Raw genomic sequence first — 25,265 nt, forward strand, 5'->3', positions numbered from 1 at the left:
AGTTTTACCTCCTAACTTTGTAATAAATGTTACAAAGTTCATTGTAATCAATGAACTTGTTTTCAGTGTTCATTCACAATTCTGATCTCATTTACCTATTTAAAAATATAAATTGGTAGAGATAGAAATTAGTATTCTCATTTAAAGACAATCTAGCTAGAGGAAAGATCACTAAATTTCAAGTCTAATTCCAGCTGTGTTTCTAAGAATGGCATTTGCAAGCCACAGGTTTTATCCTTATTTTCTCATCTGTAGATTAGGGGGGTTGACTTCTGTATCATACTACCTGAATTTTACTTTTAGGCAGGTTTCTAGGTCAGGGTAATGTGGTAGTTGTTATGTGTCTGCATTTTATAAAGACATTTGACATATTAATCTTTTAGATTGTCCTTTGTAGACAAGAAATAGTAAATGTGTGGCAGCACTTGGGAGAATTTGCAACTTGGGAATTACCTCATAAAATGACACAGGATTCTTTCCTCAGTATAGTCTTATTCACTGTTTTTAGCAATGACATGAATAAAGATATCGATGGCTTGCTGATTAAATATCCTATATGCTGGATAACAGAATCAAAGTCAAAGATGATCTCAGCAGACTTCAACTAAGAGCCGAATGGCGAGATGAAACCCTGTGGATTCCTCTGGTTGGGCCAGCAAGCACACTGCATAAGATGAGAGGCAGGGGCTTCCTTCAGATCTTGCCTCCATTACTTCTGTGTGACACATGGCCCCACATGCAAAAAGCATAAAAGAAAATTGTGAATTCTTTCTTTATCCTGGGGTCATGCCACTTCATTCCCCAAAGGCAACCAAAATTAGTAGGTTTTCAAGTGTATACTTCAGGAGAATTCTACTCTCTAGTGTCAGAGTTGTCCTCCTTGCCCTCTTGTTTCATGTAATATTAGAGAAAAATAAATTTTACAGCTGGAAAAAGATTTATGTACCATAGAGTTCAGTGATTCTCAAAGTGTGGTCCTTGGGCTAGGAGTAGCAGCAGCAGCATCACTGAGAACTTGGCAGAAATGTAGCTTCTTGGGGCCCATCCTGGACCTTCTGAATTATTACTTCTGGGGGGCCCAGCAATTTGTGCCAGCAGCTGATTTTACATATGAGGAAGCTGATCAGAACAGTGAAGTAACATACCAAACATTATATAGTTACTGGTGGCTTCTGTTATATTTCACCCATAACTTGCTCTTTTTCTTGTGTAGTTTTGTCTCTTTTAAAAAAACATGTTTTGTTTTTAAAGTTATCAATATAAAAAATAGGCCATTGATTCACTTCCTACCTTTTTCATTTGTGCTTCTCTGTGTCTTTTGGGACATAGCAAATTCAGATGAATGCTATTTTGAAGTTTTTATCACGATTCTTTAGACTTAGCTGACTTTTAAAAACCAAACCTTAAATCGGCTCCCTGCTATTTTTTACATGCAAGACTTTTTGGTTGTCTCAAGGGTGACCTCTGACTTCTTTTCCAGACTCCTTTCCCATCATGTCATGTCTCTCCTCCTTTTAGAATTTCGAAGCTATATCCTGTTCTCACTGCATCTACTCCTTGCCTCATATTTCCTCTCTTTCTTTTCTCTCTGCACTGAAATCAGCCTTTCATTTGATTTCATCTTCTTAAAGCATTTGGATCTTCCAAATTGAAAAAATTAGTATCCTTTAGCCTTCCCGTGGCATTTTGGGTTTTCTATTTCTGTATTTGTGCTTGGCTTTATTTTGTTAATATGCATTTATATCAATCTTTTGTTAGTTTATATGCTCCTTGAGGACAAGGATCGTGTTTTATTTGTTGTCACTTCAGGCTTCTTGCACCATTCTCCTCACTTACTGGTTGATAGACAAATGTTGGTTGCATTTGTGTTCAGTGGAATGAGAACATACTCTGGGCTGTACTCAGTATCTGTAACTCTAACCAGTTGTCTTATAAATATTCTGATGACTGCATGGGATAGTAGGCACAGTAGGGATAAGTCAGCTCCAACTCCTCCACTGAATTTTACAAATGGAAAATTACAAATCCACAATCAGTTAATCTATATTTTGGTGTTCTTATGTGCCTGGCGTAATGTTGTGCATGGAGGATATGTTTTCAGTGTCATTTCCATAAATAAAGGACAGCACATTTTTACTATTGATACTGCTTTATACTTATGTACATTTGAATTACATGCATTGTTCCTCTTTGTGAACTTGAAACTTAGGTGTATGGTGTTAAGGAGATGTTTAAATTTTTCAAAATTCTTAACAAAATTTTAGTTGGTATCTTAAGATTAAGATACTCTGTTGTGGGGCTTTTCTGGTGGCGCAGTGGTTGAGAATCTGCCTGCCAATGAAGGGGACACGGGTTTGAGCCCTGGTCTGGGAAGTTCCCACACGCCACGGAGCAGCTGGGCCCGTGAGCCACAACTACTGAGCCTGCGCACCTGGAGCCTGTGCTCCTCAACAAGAGAGGCCACGACAGTGAGAGGCCCGCGCACTGCAATGAAGAGTGGCCCCTGCTCACTGCAACTAGAGAAAGCCCTTGCACAGAAACGAAGACCCAACACAGCCAAAAATAAATAAATAAATAAATAAATTTAAAAAGAAAAGATACTCTGTTGTGCTAAATACCCAAATATCAAGACTAGGTGTTTCCTGTTGACGAAGCTTCACATTCTAGTAAAATACAAAATTTTCTCAGATCATCTCAACATACTTGTCAAGGAAGAATATATATGCTTCACTGTGGGATAGAGTGGAAATTTTATCATTTTTATTTCAATTTTTCTGTAAAGCGTTATAATTTTATACTTAAATTTTAACTTTTTGAGTAGTACTCAAAGTACACTTTATAATATTTTAGAGAACTTTTGAAAAGAAGGAAATGTTGGAGATGAGTTTTTAAATTGTGGTTGCCTGGAATACAGTGATTTTGGTTCATCAGGCAAATGTTCTTATAAGCTGTCTTGAGAAATGGAGATGTTATGGGTGGCTTAGGACCAAAGTTAACAACTTTGAAAGAATGTGCCACTATATTAATTTTGAAATTATTTTTCTCCAAGACACGTCATTTTTATCCATTTTTAGCTAACTGTGTGGAAAATGGAGAAGTGGAATGCTTTAATAAAATTTTGTGATCAGAGGTAAATTGTAAAAATTAAATATAATAGATTACCAGCCCATTTAGAGGCTCATATTACCTTAGCAGTTGTATATGGGGAATTTACATACAGCAGGGTTGTTGATTGCTGTTTTTAGATCAATAATTTTAACCTTACTGTAACATTGTAAGCTTGTAAATTTGATCTTATTGTTATGTCATACCAAACATATGCAGAACTCTTTTGTCATTGTTCTAGAGCCATTTAAAAGGCAGTTCAGATAGTAATACATGAGAAGGTAGAAAAATGTTATGATTCTTCTCTGTCCTTAGGAGTTTATAGTTGGCATAGGAGACTTTATGCAAAGGAAACAGAAAGCATTCTGCACAATAGCTTTCAATTTCAGAGTGGAACATAACTAATTTTTCTATTTATCTGGCATTTTAAATTTAGTTTGTCAAGTTATTGTTATTTGTCCACAGTCAACTAAAAGTTTGTGCTTATTAATATCATCAGGGGCAGGCTTTGCTGGATGATAATAAAGTAGAGCTGTGTCACATCTGTAGTTCCTGTCTCTAGCACCTGTTTCCTACGAAAATGTAGAGCTGAGTTTCTCATTTTTTCTATTTTAGTGAGCATTTGTCCTGTGCTTTCACATTCTTTCTTCATGGGGAAAGTAATGTATGCACAAGTGTGGAGATTGCCCAACACCAGCCAATTTATTTGATCAATGAGGAGCATATACACATGGCTCAGTCTTCACCTGCACCATTTCAAGGTAAGTAAAAGATGATGTCCCTGCTCTCCACCCTTCCCCACCAAGTGGATAGCCACCTTTCCCAGTAAGGGTTTACAGAATGAGATACTATCTTGAATAGTTAAGCTAAGCAATAAGGATCGATTTCTGAAGAAGAAAGAGAAGACCACAAGTAAGCGATAACAGCTTGCTAGTTTTTTACTGAAAGCTTCTCACATACAACATGGTCTTATGTGTATTGAGGAATAAAATGTGGAGAATTTCCTTTATACCAAAAGAGGCTTAATAAGTATTTGAAAAATGTAATCCAATGAGTAATTGACAAATATTATAAATTAAAGGTTTTCATTGTCCCGTGGTTTTAGGAATGTAATGACTTACAGAAAATTACTGTTAAACTTTGTACTATTTGAAATTTCAACCAAAATCAAATTTCTAGAGTTGTATAGTATGTAGTTTCTTCATTGATATTAATATCTTATTTTCTTTTAATTACAGACTACATTGTTTGTAGGTATTTGGTTGTAATTTAACTTACATTCATATTCTCATTAGTTCTCAACTAATCACCTAGATATCACCAAAATAATGCTATGTCCCTTTTTCTCTAGCTGTGCATTCTAAAGCTTTGGTTTTGTGTTTGGAATTCATAATTTTCGATGAATAACTCTTTTTAAATGTTATAATATTAAATCGAACCATATAGAAATATCTTTTTTAGTTCAATCTAATTTATCAGTTCTAGCGATGTCTGGTTGAAACAGTCTTAGTATATCACAAAATGTAATTAAAAAATGTTTTTTAATAAAATTAACTAAAGTATTTTTATTGATACAATAGTCTGTCAAATGAGTATTTAGCCTCCATATTATTTATGATGGCTTTTTGGTTTCCTACAAATGATTCTGATTTAATTTGATGAAAGCATCTTTTTCTTACCTTAAGGATTATTAAGGTCTTTTTTAAGGTAAAAAAGAACATTGAACCTCATGTAATTGTGTCCTGATTATTGCCTACATTTTCCTCCATCTTGCAACACATTTTAAGCTATTTACTTTATTATTCTGTAATTTTGGATGTTTTGTGTATGAACTACTATGTAATTCGAAATGACCCAATTCTCAAACTGTACACTTAAGAGTTGTACAGTATGTGCATATTTAAAAACTGTGTTATTTAAATACTGTGTCAGGATTATTTAAATACCGTGTTTCCTTGTTCTAGAGTCATTTAAAAGGCAGTTCAGATAGTAATACATGAGATTATTTAAATATTGTGTTTCCTTGACTCTGAAAGTGTTGAGGATCATCTGACTTTAGATTTTATTTATTTATTTATTTTTTGGCGTTGGGTCTTCGTTGCTGTGCGCGGGCATTCTCTAGTTGTGGCGAGCGGGGGCTACTCTTCGTTGCGGTGCGTGGCCTTCTCATTGCAGTGGCTTCTCTTTGTTGCGGAACACAGGCTCTAGGCACACGGGCTGCAGTAGTTGTGGCTCACGGGCTTAGTTGCTCCGCGGCATATGAGATCTTCCTGGACCAGGGCTCGAACCCGTGTCCCCTGCATTGGCAGGAGGATTCTTAACCACTGTGCCACCAGGGAAGTCCCTGACTTTAGATTTTGTCAAGCAAAATAAAAGGATTTACTTATGATAATAGCAGAGGGCATTACTAGTCATGAGGAAAGATAGTATTGGCAATACCAGGTCCCTATAGACTACTTATTTTAAATCTTACTGGTTTCTTACTAATACCTTGAATCATGGAAGACTTTGTGGGGCATTATCCTGCCTATTTCCCATGATTGGTGAGGAGAAGGTACATTCTTAGGGCAGGTGTTGGCATATAGATAATTATAGTGAACATAACCATATTGATGTGGAGATTTCCTAGAAGTGTGAAAACAGGAAAATTGCCCTTGATTATGTGTGTTGGTTAGATCAGTATTTTTATCCCATTTGCATCAGTACGGAACAGCAGAAAGGCAACACGAAATATATGATGTCTACAGCCATCTCTGTCTTGATTGATGTGATACATCATCCAGCTGTTAAAAAAATAAAGCCATCCCCCAAAATGGACTTCCCAGTTAATGCCTATGCTGAGATTTTTTTATAAATCAGGATTAAGGAGAAGTAACCTTTATCCCCAGAAAAGTGTTATTCAGAAGGTCAAAATACTCACCATGAGACTAAGAACTGGCTGAGTTATACAGTATTACATTAGCTACATTTTTGTGTCTAGCTCAGTGAAAATGACATCAAGGTCAAACAGTGAAAGAATAAGAGAGAGAGGGACTTTGAATCCTTTATTTTGCGTAAAATAAATTTTATTTAGAGTTGTTTAATCAGCAGACCTCCAGAACAGTCATAATTGAAATTATACATAACATTATGTTTCAGACTTGGTACATTAAGGCTTTCCTGCTATTAGATGTTTTATGTATATATTATTTTAAAATTACCTCAAATATTTAGGAAGTCTCAGGAAACCATAGGAAGAATGTTCAAGTCCTAGACTGGTTTTGGGGTATATGTATTGAATGGTCTTCTTCTGTCATGGAAGATTCAGTATTCACATTATATAAGCTATTACCAAACAGATGTTTATATGCTTTAATGTATAGATAGTTTATATATTGTGTGTTGATATAGCTGTCAGACAGTGTTATACCTCCCCCATCTGATTTCAAAAATTGATTTGCGTTGAGAGACATATAAATAAGAAGTACTAAAATGAGAAAGTTTTAAAAATTACACTTTAAAAGGAGTTAGGAAATAAAGAGCAATATACATTAAGTGATACTGTGCTTCACTCTAAAAATTACCGTACATGTAGCATTACACTTAAGCAAGAATTATTACTGTGATCTGTAACGTATGTTTCTCCTCTCTGCTTTAGTACTGGTAAGTCCTTATGGCTTAAATGGCACGCTAACAGGCCAAGCATACAAGATGTCAGACCCAGCCACCCGTAAGTTGATTGAGGAATGGCAGTATTTCTACCCAATGGTGCTGAAAAAGAAAGAAGAATTGAAAGAAGAGGAGGAGTTGGGGTATGATGATGATTTCCCCGTGGCAGTAGAAGTAATTGTTGGTAAGAGAAAATATTTTGCCTGAAGAACTTAATTCTATCTTCTTCATCTTCCTTAATTTAAAGAGATAATCATTCAGATTCATCAAAAATAATCTCCATAATTTTCCCATCTTTTTGAATTCTCTTGACACAGTGGTATTTGCTGAGTAGTTATCTTGCCTGAAGCACCAATGGTCCCCGTATTCCAAATGCTATTATGATAATGTTGGAACACATGTTTAAATAGCTATTAACTTATGAAAGGACGAAACCTATCACTTTTGGCAGTACCTAGTGAGCTTTGACTCTGACCACTGGAATAATGAATTTGGCGGTCGAGTGTGAACTTTTTCTCAGGCCTTGTGCTCTCTCTCTCTTGCCTCACAGGTGGTGTTCGGATGGTTTATCCTTCAGCTTTTGTTTTGATCTCTCAGAATGACCTCCCAGTTCCTCAGAGTGTTGCTGGTACCGGAGGCCATATTACAGTTGGGCAGCAGGGACTTGGTAGTGTGAAGGACCCAAGTAACTGTGGGATGCCGCTCACCCCGCCCACCTCTCCAGAGCAGGCTGTCATAGGTGAGTGCGGTCCGGGTGTGGAAGAGATCCCAGAAAATCGTGTAGTTCCCTTGCCGTGGAACAGGTGAGAAAACACATTGAGAAATTCCTGGTGGAAGAGATGGAGATAGAGTAATATGGGGATTTTACAAAATGGAGAAAGAAAATTGTAAACAAACAGAATTTATGAGCTCAGAATTTTAATTGTGCCTGTATTAGTCTTTACTCAAATTACACAGTTTAATTGTTTCTCGTAAGTTCTCCATGTGCATCTGCTCTTTTATACTGATGTGGGTGCATTTAGGAGACAAGATGTGAGTTTCTTTTCTTTCTTTTTTTTTTTTTTTTTTAAAAAAGGAAAATACTAAATCAGAGAATAGTTGATGCCTTTGCCCAATTGGCTGTTGCCAGCCAGGGACAAGTCTTGGATGAATTCTCTTTCCTTATTGTATTATAAAGTTAGTCTAACATCCAGGAATTCTGAATAAATGCCTTGTCCTTTCAATAATGTATTTATCTACAGTAATGACAAATATTAATTACATTTGAAAAATTTGTCAATTTCAACATGCTTCCTTCTTGGAAAAATACAGAAATTGTTTAATTTGGGAGAATGTTGCCTTCTTTTTTGAGTAGTATATATCCTATATTAACTTTTTTGTTGTTGTAGTTGACTTCATTTTAATTGAAAATCTAGTCAATGAGAAAAGGATACTCATCATACTTGAGCTGAAATGAGATTAATTATAGGTATTTAATGTGGGCCGTGTTGGCAGGAGCATCAGAGTAAGTAAAGCCTTGGCTGCTAAACTTTGAAAACAGACTATCAGGCATGATACATGCTCATCATGTGGTGAGTTTCGTGAGGGTCAGATAAGACAGTTTTTCAGAGTTTCTAGCATAGTGCTTGGCATGTAGTGGCATTCAGTAAATGTTCATGGTTAAATAATATATTGGGGAAAAGTATAGACTTTGTGATTGAATCTAATTTTAAAACCTAGCTGTAGTTCCTACTATGTGAGTGACCTTATTTAATTCTCATACTTGCTCTGAACACCAGTTTCCTTCTCTGTTAAATACTATAAAGTTTCCAGGGTTATTATACATATTAGATCATGTACTTGACAGTGCTTGGTAAACAATAAAGCAATATACAAACAGTAGTGTAAGAAATTTAAAGCAGTGCTCAAAACTCCAGTTTCAGCACACAGTATATACTAAGTTATCTGGAAGGAATTACTCAGATACTGTGTGGGAGACAGAAATGGACAACACGTAGCCTTTGGGTTTTTTGGGGGGGTGGGGAGGGGGAGGGTTTGGCCGTGCCACATGGCTTGCGGAATCTTAGTTCCTCTAACAGGGATCGAACCCCTGCCCCTTGGAGTGGAAGCGTGGAGTCCTGGCCACTGGACCACCAGGGACGTCCCTAGCCTTTGTTTTTAAGAGCCTTGTAGTTACTAAGATGGTGAAAAAATGTACTATGTCCGGCTCTAATATGGTAGAGCAGAGAATTTGGATGATCTCCTATGAAAGGATTTGCTATCAATCAGTTTTTATTAAAACTACTTTAAACTGGGGCTTCCCTGGTGGCTCAGTGGTTGAGAGTCCGCCTGCTGATGCAGGGGACACGGGTTCGTGCCCCGGTCCGGGAAGATCCCACATGCCGCGGAGCGGCTGGGCCCGTGAGCCATGGCCGCTGAGCCTGTGCATCCAGAGCCTGTGCTCCTCAACGGGAGAGGCCACAACAGTGAGAGGCCCGCGTACCGCAAAAAAAAAAAAACTACTTTAAACTGAAAAAGCATAAAAGTACTTGTACAGTTTTTTATAATAATATCATAGAGAAGATATATTTTAAAGAGTCTAGAATTACCAGTATTTTGAAAAAAAAGCTACTGAAAAAAAATTACCAGTATTTAAAATATATTTTAAAGAGTCTAGAATTACCAGTATTTTGAAAAATGTTAATCATATTTCATATCAAAGCTTGGATTTGGATTTTTAACAGTTATACTACATAAGTTGGCATCAGTTTTTGTTTATGTTTGTTTTTGTTTTGCCTGGTACTTAGTGAAATTTGTGTTCACCTTAAAACTGAAGGCCTGCTGTATGCATGATGCCTTGACCTTTGATCAGTTCAGAACTCTAAATCCATAATTCAAAAAAAAGAAGTTTGGGGACTTCCTTGGTGGTCCAGTGGTTAGGATTCTATGCTTCCACTTCAGGGGGCACGGGTTCGATCCCTGGTCTGGGAACTAAGATCCCACATGCCGTGTGGGGCAAAAAAAAAAGAGAGAGAGAGTAAACCTAAAAAAAAAAGTTGTTTTGTTATGGTGGGTTTCAAGTGTACCTTGTAACTATAGATATTCAGATTTCTTCCCTTCTAACTCTGTGTATGTCATTGTGCTAGGCCCTGGGTAAATAAATCTCTTGATGCCTCCTCATTCCCAAAAACAAACAAAACTAAAAGTGACTGATATATTTGTAATAAAATTAATTTGTCCAAGTTTATACATCATAATAATGTTGAATTACAGCTTAGGACTCCTGATATTCCATCAGCAAGAGTCCTGCTCAGCCTTGTCATTCTGCACTTGACTGATGTTGAGCATTGCCGTGTTTTCCTAGACATAGGACAAAGTGGGTTACTTTGCCCCTTAAAATGGCCAAGAGTCTCCTAGATTAGCATGGATTCTCGGAGGGCCAAACAGTTCTGCCTCGTGTGGATAGGTACATCAGCTTGTGTTTTCTGTTTATGGAGATAATTGTGAGAAGAAACATTCAATATGCATTTAACAGCATGGAGTACAGTTCTCATTTAATTCCATATAAGGTCTGACTCACATTTTAGTTAAATCATTAAAAGCTACTGAAAAGCATTTACCCAACTTTAATCAGAAAAGATTTTGTGGCTTGCTTTCCCCGTGCCCTCTCCTGTTTTCGCCATAAATAATTCCCTTATGATACCATGGATTTACGATCTGTTTGGCTGTATTGTAGGGTGTTTGGGGGCAAAGGGCTATGTTATCTACTTCTCTTTGTTTCTTCACTTTGCCTAGTTTTATAATAGGCATTTGAAAATCCACTGTAAAATCAAAATGATTTATTTTGTACCATGAACCAAGTCAGAGGACTTTTAAGATAAAAGGTAGCAATGAAAGATCAAATTTCTTGTCTCCGTTAATTTATCTCACTTGTATTATAACAGTACTTTTCTGGAGAACAAGAAAGTTTCTGTTCCTAAGAATGTAAGCATTGGGGTTTGTTTTTTCTTTCTTTTTTTAAAAAATAGAGCTGAGGGGCTTCCCCGGTGGCGCAGTGGGAAGATCCCACATGCTGCGGAGTGGCTGGGCCCGTGAGCCATGGCTGCTGAGCCTGTGCGTCTGGAGCCTGTGCTCCGCAATGGGAGAGGCCACAACAGTGAGAGGCCCGGGTACCGCAAAAAAATAGAGCTGAGACTAACCATTCAACTCATATAATGGTTGTTTTGCAGTGATACCAAGAATATTAGTTTGTGATATAAGGTTGTTTCTTTCTTTTTCACACGACAGTGGAGGCCTTTCAGAGCGCTTAAAATTGATTATTTCAATCAAGATGTTTTGCATCGTAGTACTCTCAAGAGTAAAACCCACAATATGTTTATGAACTCAAATAGATAAAAGTAGTTGAATCAGAATTTAATACTGGAAATTGACTTCAGTATTTGTCTTGTATGAGATGGAAGTAGTAAAATACTTATAACCAATAACTAGTATTATCAGCAATTATAGTAGACATAGAAAATGGATTGTAACACCAAGTACAGTTGGAAAAACTGAGTGGAGTTGTTAGAGAGAAACCAGTGAATTTTTAATCCTCTGATATAAAATGTTGAGTCAACTTCTTTCAGTGTTTTAGTATTAAGCTTTCATAAGTAGTGTTAGGCATAAGGATGAACAGTTCCACACACAGATTTGAAATTTGACCTTCTTAAGAATTTCTTTCTCTTACCCAGGGCACTGCGTGCAGATGTTACACAGCCATTTAGCTACATGAGCATAAAGCTCCCTCTACTGTTTTGTTCTGCCTTGAGACTTATTTACTGCATTGGGCTTTAAAAATTCAAACGACCCATGCATGTTTACATCTTTAATATTGTCATGTTTGAATCCTCCCATGTAAGTTGTCTCCAATACCTGTGGAGCAGGAATGCCTCTGGATGGATATGCCATTGAGGGTATGTGAGTGTGAGTATTGATGTGATTGAAAGCTATACTGATGCAAATTTACTCATAGCTACAGATAGTGTTATTGTCAGGGGCAGCAGCAAAGTTACATGATCAGTTTCAACAATTAAATATTTATGTTAAATAAGCCAGCAGTCTGTGCACTAGGAGACCTTTTCAGAAAATTCTGACATTCCAAATTGTCCTTCTTTCCTAGGTGAGAGTGGAGGGACACAGAGTGCTGTCAGTCACCTAGGTTCCCAAGATGGGGGGATGATAACTATGCACAGTCCAAAGAGATCGGGGAAGATTCCTCCAAAACTCCACAATCACATGGTCCATCGAGTCTGGAAGGAATGCATCCTCAACAGAACGCAGTCCAAGTATGTTTTTTGCATTCTGTCTGGATTGTGGTTTAGTAACCATGTCTTTTATTACTACATGAAGAGGATCAATCACATTGTGCTGTTGTGTGACCACACCCTGAGGGGGTCACTGGATTGTTAGTTCATCTTTTTGAACATAATAGGGTAAAATTCAAAACAAAGATGTTAAAATAATTTGACTATCCAGGAAAAATTTGAAGTTCCTGATCATCTCAAGATTGTCATGGTGTTCATCTGACATTTTTTAGCACAGCTGGCTCAGAGATTCACTCTGAGTGTCAGGACAGTAATTGTGGGTTTGGTTTTTCCCTGTATACCTACTAATGAATGTTTCCTGTTTACAAAGGGAAATGACCTTCTTTGCCATGTTTTCTATTATACATTAGCCTCATGCTTTAATTGACAATGCATTTCTGAACTGAACTGATGACAATTAGAGGGATGTTTAGTAGCTGCTGTGCTTCTGTTTGTTGACTTGGGGAAATTCTTTTCTTCCCCTACTCAACTTCCCTTCCTTGCCCCACCTCCCTCCCATCCATCCCCTCTGACCTCCCTCCTTCCTTAACATAGTTTTGGAAAAGAAGAGGAATTGATTCTAAGAAGAGATGGCTGGTGATTATTTTAATTGCATGAATGATAATGTCAAACAGTAGTCAGTAAATACTATTTCACTTATCAAGATTTACATAAACATATTCAGCATATTTTCACATCTGTTTTGATATGACTGAGGTGTCCAACTTTTTGATTGATACAGATAAACAAAAGAGTCTTCATTCTCTAGAGCAGAATAAGTATGGACATTCTTGTCAGTAATTCCTAAGAACTCATTTAGAAGCCAATTAAGTGTTTCTTCAGTGACTGCTACTCAAAGCTTTATATACACAATTAAAACCTGTCCTTTGGACCTAGCTTTTAGGAAATTCCTACTATGTATTTATTTCCCAAATAGTTGGCTCTAGAATAGGCTACTAAAGAAGATTTAGTAGAAAAAAATCTAAAATAATTGCAGTGGGAAATCATATGTCAAGTTCTAGAATTTAAAAGGTATCTCTATTCACTTTAAAATGATCTTTTCCTTTAGAATTATTGGTACAGATATTTTCACTTACGTCTGCAATGCCTAGACAATTTCCATGTTAACATTTTCTTTTTCTTTTCCTTTTATTTACCATCTTCGATTTTTATCACTACTAACCTTTCCACCAAGTCTAACAAATCAGAGGCCTTCTATCAGCAGCACCGAACAGGGAAGTGAGCCACCCAGAAAGGCGGGGGGGGGCGGGGGGGGGCGTGGAGAGCAAGCAAAGTCCTTGCAGAGCCATCAGTGAAACACTTTGCAGTATCAGCTGTAGCAAAATCAACAATACAGAAATACTGCCGAGTGTTCTTATTTATGCAGTAGTAGACATCTACTTTTTGCTACCAATTATTAGTAACATGCAGGAGATATATTTGATTTTTGTGTTTTAGTTCACATCACTTGTGTGGAGTGCTGCCCTTAAATGCTAGTAAATATAGGTGTTTTAAGAGTGATTTAAACAGTCTATCTGAGGATATATAATTCATAGATGCTGTGAAAAGATAATTTTTAAAAATCTAGGTTATTTCTGCAGAATTTAGGTGACTTTTTAAAAACCAACAGATAATATTGCCAGGTAGTGTTTTAATTGCTATGTGTAGCACCCATGTTAAAATGTATATTAAACTTAAATAAAAATATTTGGAATCCTGACTCTTCTAGTGCATGGCAGTAGTAAGTTGCCTTTCCCACCCCAGCAACCTCCCACCTTGAGTTGCTTTCAATCATCTATCAGCAAGATACCATTACTGTGTAAAATATATTCATGTCTTTCTAACATTTTCCCCCCAGAGGTATGGATATTATCTCATGTTTACACAAGCCACATTTTTTAACCTTTTTTAGGAGGAGCCAGATGTCAACTCCAACTCTTGAAGAAGAGCCTGCTAACAATCCTGCTACTTGGGATTTTGTGGATCCAACCCAAAGAGTCAGCTGTTCTTGCTCTAGGTAGGTAGGGGCCAAGGCAGAACAGTATGATAGAACATTTCGTTGGTTGTCTCCTGGCCTCTCAGACCACTTCTTTCACATCATTTTGCTTTATTTTGTTTTATTATTTATGTATTTTTAATTTTTTATTATTTTAAAAATATTTATTTATTTATTTGGCTATGCTAGGTCTTAGTTGTGGCATGTGGGATCTTCGTTGTGCCTTGCAGGGTCTTTAGTTGAGGCATGTGAACTCTTAGTTGCGGCATGTGAGATTAGTTTCCTGGGCAGGGATCGAACCTGGGCCCCCTGCATTGGGAGCGCGGAATCCTAACCACTGGACCACCAAGGAGGTCCCCGCTTTGTTTTGTTTTTAAATCTTCTGCTTCCAGTGGTGGAAAAAAGCTTGGTGTTTTTCTTCTATGCAGATGCTACAGTTTTATTGTCGGGACTCAGAATGAGCCTTTTTAGACAACTGGCCCTGTTACCAAATTGCTCCCACAGATTTCTTCAGGATAACTTCTTCAGAACCGAAAGCATCAGTTTGACAAGACAGGCTCTTGCCATTTAACTGAGTTTATTTAATTACTCTTAATTATAAAGTTGAGATAAATATCAAGCAGGTTGGCTTGAATTAATAGAATTTGGATTAAATAGACCTTTCATAGAAAATTTTTGTTGTTGGTGCTCGTGTTTTTTGGTGACTGAAGTAGGTATGTGGTGATAACACCTGCTGAAAGCTAAAATTGTTGCTCATTCATTTAGATATTTGAATAGAAACCCAAATTATTTTCTGTAGAAAATTTTTGCACTCCTCATTTATGTTCCCTTGACTTATCACTCCTTGTGGTAATAATCTTATTGTCACAGATTTTCATGGGGGTTCTTAAATTTCTTAAGTGTATATCAGCCTTACCCCCCTCCCCCACCAGCTCAGCTCACTGTAGGAGCATGTGGTGATGATTATTCACTTAGTGAGCAACTCTAGTGTCTTTGCTTCCATGTGATACTGCTCAATACTTAGGTCAGTTGAGATAAGTGTACTTGGAAGATGGCCATTCATTTCTCTAGTTTAGATCATGGGGTTCTTAATGTGGCATATATGAATAGGCTTTGGGCTAGGGAGGTGGTCATGATGCCCGAGAATCTCTGCAAACACACATACACACGTGTGCACATGTCTGTTTGTACACTTAGGCAGCAGTTTTGACAGCTTCTTCCTGTTCCCCCTTCCCTATAAATTGATTCTCTTTTATCAAGCTCTGCCTTGGTAGTCAGCTTTTTGTTGAGATGCTGTAAGTACCTAATGAAACTCTTCGATTGATTTTTCAAGGAAGATGTTTTCAATGATATTATTTGCTCATTAAGGGTCCTCTTTCTTGAGCATGTGAGAATCTCTCTAGTCTCAGGATAGGTGTGGTATACCAGCTGAATACCTGGTTTACTTTCATCTCTAGGCCATTGTAAATTGTGTGACAAAAAGTATTTTCCTATTAACAGTGGCTTCTAAACAGCTTACAGCCAAGTTATGGTCCACCTTTAGAAAGTACATAGGATAAAAAGTTTAGTGTATTTAACTTCACTTGTGCCTGCATCTTATTTTTCCTGCTCTTTCCTTAATCTATATTTTTTTCACTTTTTAAAAATAACTTTTTTACTGATTTCTATCACATTTTTATTTACTACCTTGCATTATTTTTACCTGAAGTGTAAATAAACAAATCACACTTTTTCTTTTGTCCTCCGGAGTTATTGCTCTATTTCCTCACCAAATTCTTTTACCCTTCAGGTCTTATTTGTAGACATGCATTTGCATTCTATTCCACTGACTTCTAAATGTTTATCTCTAGACCTGACTTCTTATATGTACTCTAGTCTTGTATTTTGGGGAGTGCTTTTAAGATAAACCCTTACTATCAATATACCTGTTTCCTCACAAACCAGGTACCCGATTGCAGTCATTTTTGTCACAGTTTTCCCCTTCTCAGCCTAGAAACTTTATCATTTATTTATTTTTCTTAATTTTCTAGATCAATTTTATCATTGCATTTCACAATGATTTCCTTTGAAATGTCTGTTATAGTCATTCTACTTTCCTTATTCTTTTAGTCACCATGTGTTTCTGCACTATTTGGCCCTGCCTCTGATTTCCCTCCCATTAAGGCCAAACCACTCATATAGTTAGCCTTCTGAGCCCGATCTTCCTGCTGCCTGCCTCAGTGAGGTCCCTTACCTGTTCACAGATTTGCAATGATGGTCTGTTACTTACTGGTGTATCCCTTATTCTAACCATTCCACAATGTAGTTGAGTTGTTAAATGCAGTTGAAAAAAATGACTTTATAAGATTATCCACTTTGCAAAAAGTCCTTACTTTGAAGAGGCTACTATAAAATATCTATCAAAGGACTGGTGTGGTTAAATGCTCTCTGAGAAAATCCAAATCAAAAAGTTTTATGTGAAAGACTTTTAGAGCTTAGATCTTAAAGTAAGCACCCTTAGAAGATATTGAGATAATTGAGATATTTTCAGATGAGACATTTCATCTCTTACTGTGGTACTTTGCCCTGGAGATTTAAAGTCCAATTTTTGCCTTATTGACAATAGCCTTATGCATAGACAACCTTCTTCAAAGTCAGGATTTTTTTTTTTTTTTTTTTAAAGTGTAGCAAAGACTTTGGCAAGAGTGTTTTCAGATTATCTACTGCAGGATTACCGAACCCGTTATGGAATGGTCCTCTCCTCACACTATTTAACGGCCTTATGGGGCAGGGTGGCCATCCTGCTGTCCCACTAAACCATCCCATTATGCCACACAAATCCGTTTTACTTCCCACTAGGGCATTGTTTAGTGCAATGCAACAGTAATTTAATGCCACCCTAGTGGCCTCAGAGAGTTACTGATACACTGGCAGGAGAGCTTACATTTTTTCTGGGAGTGATTTATATATTGGGAGGAACTGGCTGACCTGCTATATAACTTTTTTGCACAGATTAAACCTTAGGATCATCTAGTGGGCCCTTACTGAGCATTTCTCACACCCGTGCTTGCCAAGAAGTGTGTTAGGATGTGAGCAGACTTACTATTCCTGCTTAGATAGTACAGATGCATTTGTATGTGTGTGTTGTTTTAATATTCACTCACAACCTTCTGCTTCTGTCTCATTTTAACATGTTTCTGTAAGATCCAAAGTTGTCTTTTATCCCTTCTTTCTTGCATAATAGTAGCATATAAAGTTCCTAGTATATTTATCCTATTAAATATTCTTATTTATTTATTTTATTTATTTATTTTTGCCTGCTTTGGGTCTTCGTTGCTGCACGCAAGCTTTCTCTAGTTGTGGCGAGTGGGGGCTACTCTTCCTTGTGGTGCGCGGGCTTCCCATTGCAGTGGCTTCTCTTGTTGCGGAGCACAGGCTCTAGGGCGCCTGGGCTTCAGTAGTTGTGGCGCACAGACTTAGTTGCTCCTTGGCATGTGGGATCTTCCCGGACCAGAGATCGAACCGGTGTCTCCTGCACTGGCAGGCGGATGATTCTCAACCACTGCGCCACGAGGGAAGTCCCCCTATTATATATTCTTAAAACTGACCCTTAGTTTCACACTTTGGGGGAGAGTTGCATAGTTATCTTATTCCTGATTTACAACACTATAAGCTTTTATAAACCATTCTTTTTTTTTTTTGATTAGCCATTCTATATTGGAGTTGGTAGAGTGTTGTAAAATAGAAATTGGAAGCTTTGTTTTGGTTCTTTTCTTGACAGATGATCTCATTACTGTTAGTTTTAAAATGCAATATGAATAGATTGTCTGAGGACCTCACCAAATTTGAAAGATTTGGGAATTTTCAAATTAGTATTTTTATAGAGGTTAGCAGCATATTAATTAATGTTTCTTAAGTTCATCTCTTATCTACTTAACTTGTATATAACTGGTTCATTGTTTTCTGTCAGGGTGTGTTGCAGTTTTTAGTCATTATCAATATATTTAACACCCAGAGTTCATTTAGATGTATTATTGCATATAACGTGTGCTTAAAAAGACATAACCTTGTTAGAGGCATCTCTTTTGTAATTAGAATGATGCAGTTATTTTCATCTGTGTATTTACTGACTTCATGTTAATTCTCATTTCAGGCATAAACTTTTAAAACGTTGTGCAGTAGGACCCAGTCGACCTCCCACAATATCACAACCAGGGTTCAGTGCAGGACCATCATCATCTTCATCTTTACCACCTCCTGCTTCTTCTAAGCACAAAACAACAGAAAGACAGGAAAAGGGAGACAAGTTGCAAAAGAGACCCTTGATACCATTTCACCATAGGCCCTCTGTGGCTGAAGAGTTATGCATGGAACAAGATCCACCAGGACAGAAGCTAGGCTTGGCAGGGATAGACTCCTCCTTAGAGGTGGCTAGCAGTAGGAAGTATGATAAGCAAATGGCCGTGCCTTCCAGAAATACAAGCAAGCAAATGAATCTGAATCCTATGGATTCACCTCATTCCCCTATTTCCCCTCTGCCGCCAACACTCAGCCCTCAGCCACGAGGTCAGGAAACGGAGAATTTGGACCCACCATCTGTCCCTGTGAATCCGGCCCTCTATGGAAATGGGCTAGAACTCCAGCAGTTGTCTACTCTGGATGACAGAACTGTCCTCGTAGGCCAAAGACTGCCTCTGATGGCAGAGGTCAGTGAGACCGCCTTATATTGTGGGATTAGGCCCTCGAACCCAGAGTCATCAGATAAGTGGTGGCATAGTTATCATCTCCCATCCATTGATGATGCTGAGTTCCGGCCTCCAGAGCTCCAGGGTGAGAGATGTGATGCCAAAATGGAGGTAAACTCAGAGAGCACTGCATTGCAAAGGTAAGGTGACTCTCCACCCCACCCACATGATCACCCATCAGAAGCCCAAGGCCGCAGGTTCCCAAGAATCAGGGCCTTCAGATCCAAAATTGAAGAGGCCTTTCTTCACCATTCTAGACTCTGCATTTGGAAAATGTTTAAAAGTCAAATGCTTTATCCATCGTGAGGTTTAACACACATGTCATTATTTAAATGCTGGCATAAAAAGGTTTCATCATAGGATTAGCTATACTAGTATCGCTTTATTTTTGGCCTGCTGTTTGTTAATCAAAGAATATAGCTTTATGGGACCTTCCATATTGTGGTCAGTGCCCTCTTTGTATGTTCACACTTTTAAGGAAGGCTTTGCATGCATTCAGGTATGTATCACGCATCTAGTAATAATACTTCAGAGTGCTTTTGAGCTACCCATTATTCTAAACAGTTTACACAGATTATCTCATTTAATTTTCACCACAGCTGTATTGCTACCTTAATTTCATAGCTGAGAAAGAAACTAGGGTCATGCAGTTAGTAAATGACACAGGTGGAATTTGAACCTGGACAGTCTTGTCAGAGCCCACCTATGCTCTTAAGTGGAATCCACAGAATCAGAGACAAAAGTATATGTTCTTGATAAAAGCTACTGAGATTTATTTAATTGTGAATACAATCTCTAAAATACACCTGTAGGTGAATATTTAGGTGTTTTTTGTTTTTGTTTTTTTTGTGGTACGCGGGCCTCTCACTGTTGTGGCCTCTCCCGTTGCGGAGCACAGGCTCCGGACGCGCAGGCTCAGCGGCCATGGCTCATGGGCCCAGCCTCTCCGCGGCATGTGGGATCTTCCCGGACCGGGGCACGAACCTGTGTCCCCTGCATCGGCAGGCAGACTCTCAACCACTTGCACCACCAAAGAAGCCCTTTAGGTGTTTTTTTTTTTAAGTTTAGTTTAAGCTTTACAAATGCTTTAAATCATAAAATGTTGCTTTAAAAAAAAATCTAATCTCTTTATGTTTCTTGCTTAAATTGTCATTTGTTTTCTATTTCAGACTCTTAGCACAACCTAACAAACGGTTTAAAATCTGGCAAGACAAGCAGCCCCAGATGCAGCCACTCCACTTCCTTGACCCATTGCCTCTATCACAACAACCTGGAGACAGTTTGGGAGAAGTCAATGACCCGTACACCTTTGAGGATGGTGACATAAAATACATCTTCACAGCGAACAAAAAATGCAAACAAGGGACAGAGAAAGATTCCCTGAAAAAGAATAAGGTACCATTTAACATAGAGAGAGTCCAGCCTGGTGTGGGTTTCAGTCTATGTCAGTACAGCACATGTGGGAAGACTTTGGAGGCAGAATGTTTGAGATAGTCTTGCCTGATTGCTCTGTCCCCATATTCATGCTCTTGGTACTATTGTATCGAACAGCGTATTGTTCCTTTTTATGTCATGGCTCACCTTTGTTCAAAAGTCAGCCGAACATAAATGAAGCCTCATATTTTCCAGGCTATAGCTTGTACAGTGCATGTTTCCTCTCATATGCTAATTCTTGTTGGCCTATGCTCCCTGCTTATTTCTTTTTAATTATTATTCCAAAATACCCAAAATGTAAGAAAAAATCTTGGTAACAACATCTCCTGTTTATTGAGCGCTCACTGTGTTTACTGTGCTAAGCGCTTTACCTCTATGTCTCTCTGAATTAATACCAGCACCACTCCAAGACTGTGTCAGTATAATTGTACTGGTTCCATTGTCATAAAAATGAGTACTGTGGGTGTCTGCTGTCTTTAGCCTTAAGTTTTAAAACATTCTAAAATACTGGGCCATTTAAAGAGGTATTCTTAAGAATAGAGGAAGTAAGACAAAAGGGACCAGTATAGTTCAGGAGAATACTTCTTAGAGTCCTTTACAGAGATCCATCTAGATCCAAAAAGCTTGAAGCATAATTCAACATCCAAACTACTATATTAAAGGCAGCTTTTACCACCATGGCAGGCCTGTAAGCACATGCCACCAGTACCATGAGGCATAAAACCCTGACTGACCCAGATTGAGGGGAAAGCGTGGGAGTTTTTGGTTCGGTTTAAATTCAGGGAAAAGGACATATCTTTTATTTCCTTTGGTTGCATAGACCATGGTTTATCATACTTGTGCTCATAACAAGTTCCATTCTACCCTCTAATTCTTTGTGTTCTCCCTCATATTCCACACTTTGGGTTGGTGTTCATGTGTTTTGTTTGGCTGAATTTATTATACAGTCAGAGGATGGATTTGGTACCAAGGATGTCACTACACCAGGTCATTCCACGCCGGTGCCTGAAGGGAAAAATGCCATGTCCCTTTTCAGTTCTACTAAAACAGGTGTGTACAATGATTATTTGCCTCACTTGGATTGTTGCTAAAATAAATGCGAGGGAGATGCTTCTCTATTTAAAATTATATCCTTATTGTAATAGCAATAATTTGATCTCATCTTTAATCTATTTTTCAGTTCCTTTCAAAACTGATAAACGTATTTGGCAGTAATTGTCGCTAAATTTAACCGAAAACATAGGGAAACAGTTGGCAGGCAGGGCTTGCTCATTGTCCTCTCCTCGCTCCTTCTCCCTTGATGAAGTCGCTCATTCTGTGCCTTTTGCCTCCTTTCCCACAGATGTTCGGCAGGATAGTGCTGCTGGCAGGGCTGGCTCCAGTAGCCTCACACAGGTGACAGATCTGGCGCCTTCCCTTCATGACTTAGACAACATCTTTGACAATTCTGATGACGACGAACTTGGGGTGAGTCTGCTGTGGCTACACAAACAAAAATTCACTTAAGTGCATGGACTTATATCAGTGTTTCAGCATTTCTTTATAGTTTGGTCTACTGGATTGGGGGCTCTTACTTCAGGTTCTGAATGTTCTTCAAAAACGTTTGTATACCTTGAAAGGATTCTAAAAGTTATTAGTGTAGTCTGTAATACGCCTTGGGTTTTGTTTGTTGATGGCTTTCTTTCCATTAGTGTTATTCCTGTTGTAAATATTAAAATCTTACACATTAAAAAAAAATCCTTCTCAATATCATGAGACTAACAGGAATGTATTATGTAGTCCCTTTAGCTCAGATTTTAAAAATAATGCCCATATAACTTTCTATTCATCTAGTAAGTCATAGGTTAGTCAACATTTTGAGAGAGATTACAAGTATGATCTATATACTTTTTAGGATTATAGCATCGTAAGTTGGGAAATAGAATTTATACACATAGACGTTAAATAATACAAGGCGTCATATGATGAAAGTGACAGATAAGAATTTATAATTCTCTGGAGAGTAACTGAGCTAAGTCAGGAAATTTGTGTCCTCGTCCTCCTAACCAACCCTGTACCTTTGTGCAAATAAAAGTGCCTGTTATCTCTGGGGGACCTAGAGATGAGTAAGATAGGCCCCTCTTCAAGGAGGTCAGTTTATTAGTTTATTTTTCTTTCATTTATATATTTACTTTCCCATCTATCCAGTTTACATGTATTCGTTAATCATTTATTGATCAGTTCCTTTGTGGCAGGTACTCTAGGTTTACAGATACAATTAAATTACCACTCTTAATACTTGAGATACTCACAGACTTCAGGAGAAATAGCATATAAATAAAGTTAAAAATATACTGAGTCCTGTGAGGGCAGTAATTGACCTGAATCTAAAGATGCTACATGTTCAAGTGCAATATGACAGGCAAGCAGTATCTAAGTAAAGGCTTGAAGGTTAAGTAGGAATCAGATTTCTACAGCCCCTTCTCACTTTAAAATAAAATGTATCCGATTAACAGATATTGTACACCATTACTATTCTAAGTACTTAGAAGATGAGGAGATAATAATGACCTCAAAGAACAAAATTGACTTGAAATGTGGAACGACTAGGTTAGGGGGAGGCAGGGGAGGAATGTTACTTTGAGCCTGGAAGGAGCCTTGGTTAAGCTACAAGAATGAACTAGCTGGGCTTTGGGGGACAGTGTGCACATGGATCTGTTTTCTGAATGGAGGGTAAAGATTGGTGGGACTGGGAAGGTTTGTGGCCACTCTTAAGGCTTTAGACTTCAAACTGTGCTGGTAATGTGCCCTTCTGGAGGCTGCTGAGTGTGGAACTGACCTGGTAGAAGTGAGTGTCGTTTTCCATCAGTCCGATACACAGAAAGCAGGAGTACTATTTGGTAACTTGTTGGATTGAAACATGAGGACCGAAAATCGGGCAGTGGCTGCATGAAGGGAAAGGACATGGCAATGTGAAAAACTTTAGTAGAAGAAATGACACGTTTCCTTATTCTGTGACCCAGGCATTGGAGATCCTTTTTGAACTTGACTGTCTCCATTAAGCCATGCATTATCTAGGATTGGTTTTAACAAGGGCTAGTTCAGATGCTTTGGTGTGGGGACGGTGGGAAGAAAGTATGAAAAGTAAAGGAATCAAAGGGAAGTAGGAAGGGAGATGTAAGAAAAGAAAAGAAACAAACCGTAGAGTAGCCTGGTTTCTGTTCACAGCCACCATCCCTAGTGATTGCTGTGCTCTGAGCCATTGTCCTTACTCTGTATAAATTATGAATTACTATTGGACTAAATGAATAAATGTTTACTCTGTTGTTTGAATGTATTGTTAGTAATGTTAATATGCAAAGGAGATTGGACATTGTTTATCTAATTTTCATTTCTCTGAAATGATTGTTTCTACTTTGAGTTCTAGCCTGACATTTAATCAAGGGAACAGTTTACCTTAGAGTCATTTTACTAATTCAACTTATTAGTAACTGGAATTGAGAGACTGTTGTCCAAGTTTTCATCTCATAGGTTTTAAAGTTAGTTTTATATGTTTCAACTCTATGATATTGAATAAGTGTACATAAATAAAAGACCTTCTATTTGTGAGAATCTTTTTGCTTTATTTTATCTTGCCATCAGTTCATTTGAGTTCTTAAAGATAATCTTGCTTACTAAAGGACTTAATTTGTTTTGAATAACAAATCAGAGAAAAACCTTCTCTGTGCATTTCAATAATTTTGTGAGATAAGGTTATTTTTCATGAAGATGAACAGTAACTGTAGAAATAGGAATAGGAGATATGTATTTTTTTGTGGTGAAAAATAAAAGAATAATAGTTTGGGGAGGGCTTGAGGTCCTCCCTTTTAGCTGCCTGCTTCCAAACAGAAGGAAAACCAGACTGATAACCAATCACTACTTGGAGGCACCACCCTAATGTGATTACTGTGTCCCTGAAACTGCGTCTCTAATGACCTGGGTGGGAAGATTTGCTGAAGGTCTGCAAGCTCTGCTTTGATGGCACAGTCTGCTCTCACCAGATCCATGACAAGAAGACTCAGTCAGTCTGTTTCTCATACTTGACAAGCTTGTAACCATCTCTTCTGTGTCACTGTCTGCTGGTATGTCTAGAAGTTCACCTGATGAATGCTATGTAAGGAAGCATCTTTCCTTTATTTTAAAATATCAATAGGCGTACACTCTAAGGAATAGTGGACTCTCACCCTACTTACATACAAATGTGTTGCTCCGCTTTAATAATAATAATCTGTTCTTAGGCTGTGTCACCTGCACTACGCTCATCAAAAATGCCTACAGTTGGGACAGAAGACCGACCTCTTGGGAAGGATGGAAGAGCTGCTGTTCCTTACCCACCAAGTAAGAAAAGGAAACTAAGCTTCAGCTCACTGCTTATAATTTACATATTGTGTTTTCATACTCAGTGGTGCCTTGTCTGAGATTCCCCTCCTTCCCCTCCCCCCATTTTAACAGAATACTGGCAGTGAATTAAAACTTGTATAAATTGGTGTTCCTAAGGTGGCAGGCAGCTGAGAGACCCATTTAAATTTGAATTCCTTTTCCTTTTGTTTTCAAATTAACTTCTGTGGTTTAAAATGTGAAAAAAACATGTTTTAGGTTTATTTTTGCAATAGCCCTTTCCTAGTAGGATAAATGCTGCATAGTGGGTTTCAGAGCAATATTCCACTGCAAGAGCTTGTGTAAAATGTTTCAGTTTTCATAAATTTAATTCACACAAGGATAATGAATGTTTGTTTTCCGTGGTCCTTTTTCCAACAGTTACTGAAGTTTTTGTGTTTCCTTAAGAGATCAACTAGTTTTATTATGTATGTGGACAAAAAGAGAAACTTGCTTTTCTCTACTTATTCTTTACCCTAAGAAACATTCTACAAGAGAAAAGAAAGTCAGGATAGCTTATATGGATACTCTGAAGCTGAAACACAATTCCATTGCAAATCGTTCTTTAATATCTTCTCATTAATTCAGCTGGTAATGAGAACAAATTGAGGGGAAAAACCACCATGTCATAGGGATGAGTCA

The 25,265-nt window shown here is 37.9% G+C and overlaps 1 protein-coding gene across 2 annotated transcripts in view; it reads left to right on the top strand.

The window, feature by feature from the left end:
* MED13L (mediator complex subunit 13L) overlaps positions 1-25,265 on the top strand; it is a 296,421-nt gene that overhangs the window by 231,212 nt on the left and 39,944 nt on the right. For both annotated transcript variants that reach the window (XM_082668365.1, XM_082668366.1), the window contains exons 5-14: positions 3,721-3,866; positions 6,743-6,937; positions 7,304-7,492; positions 11,891-12,056; positions 13,987-14,091; positions 18,203-18,934; positions 19,964-20,189; positions 21,176-21,278; positions 21,571-21,695; positions 24,485-24,584. In XM_082668365.1, the coding sequence (XP_082524491.1) occupies positions 3,721-3,866; positions 6,743-6,937; positions 7,304-7,492; positions 11,891-12,056; positions 13,987-14,091; positions 18,203-18,934; positions 19,964-20,189; positions 21,176-21,278; positions 21,571-21,695; positions 24,485-24,584 (2,087 nt within the window). The remainder of the gene's footprint in view (positions 1-3,720; positions 3,867-6,742; positions 6,938-7,303; positions 7,493-11,890; positions 12,057-13,986; positions 14,092-18,202; positions 18,935-19,963; positions 20,190-21,175; positions 21,279-21,570; positions 21,696-24,484; positions 24,585-25,265) is intronic.

Source organism: Grampus griseus (genome assembly GCF_964374135.1).
Source record: "Grampus griseus genome assembly, chromosome: 12".
Lineage (NCBI taxonomy): Eukaryota > Metazoa > Chordata > Mammalia > Artiodactyla > Delphinidae > Grampus > Grampus griseus.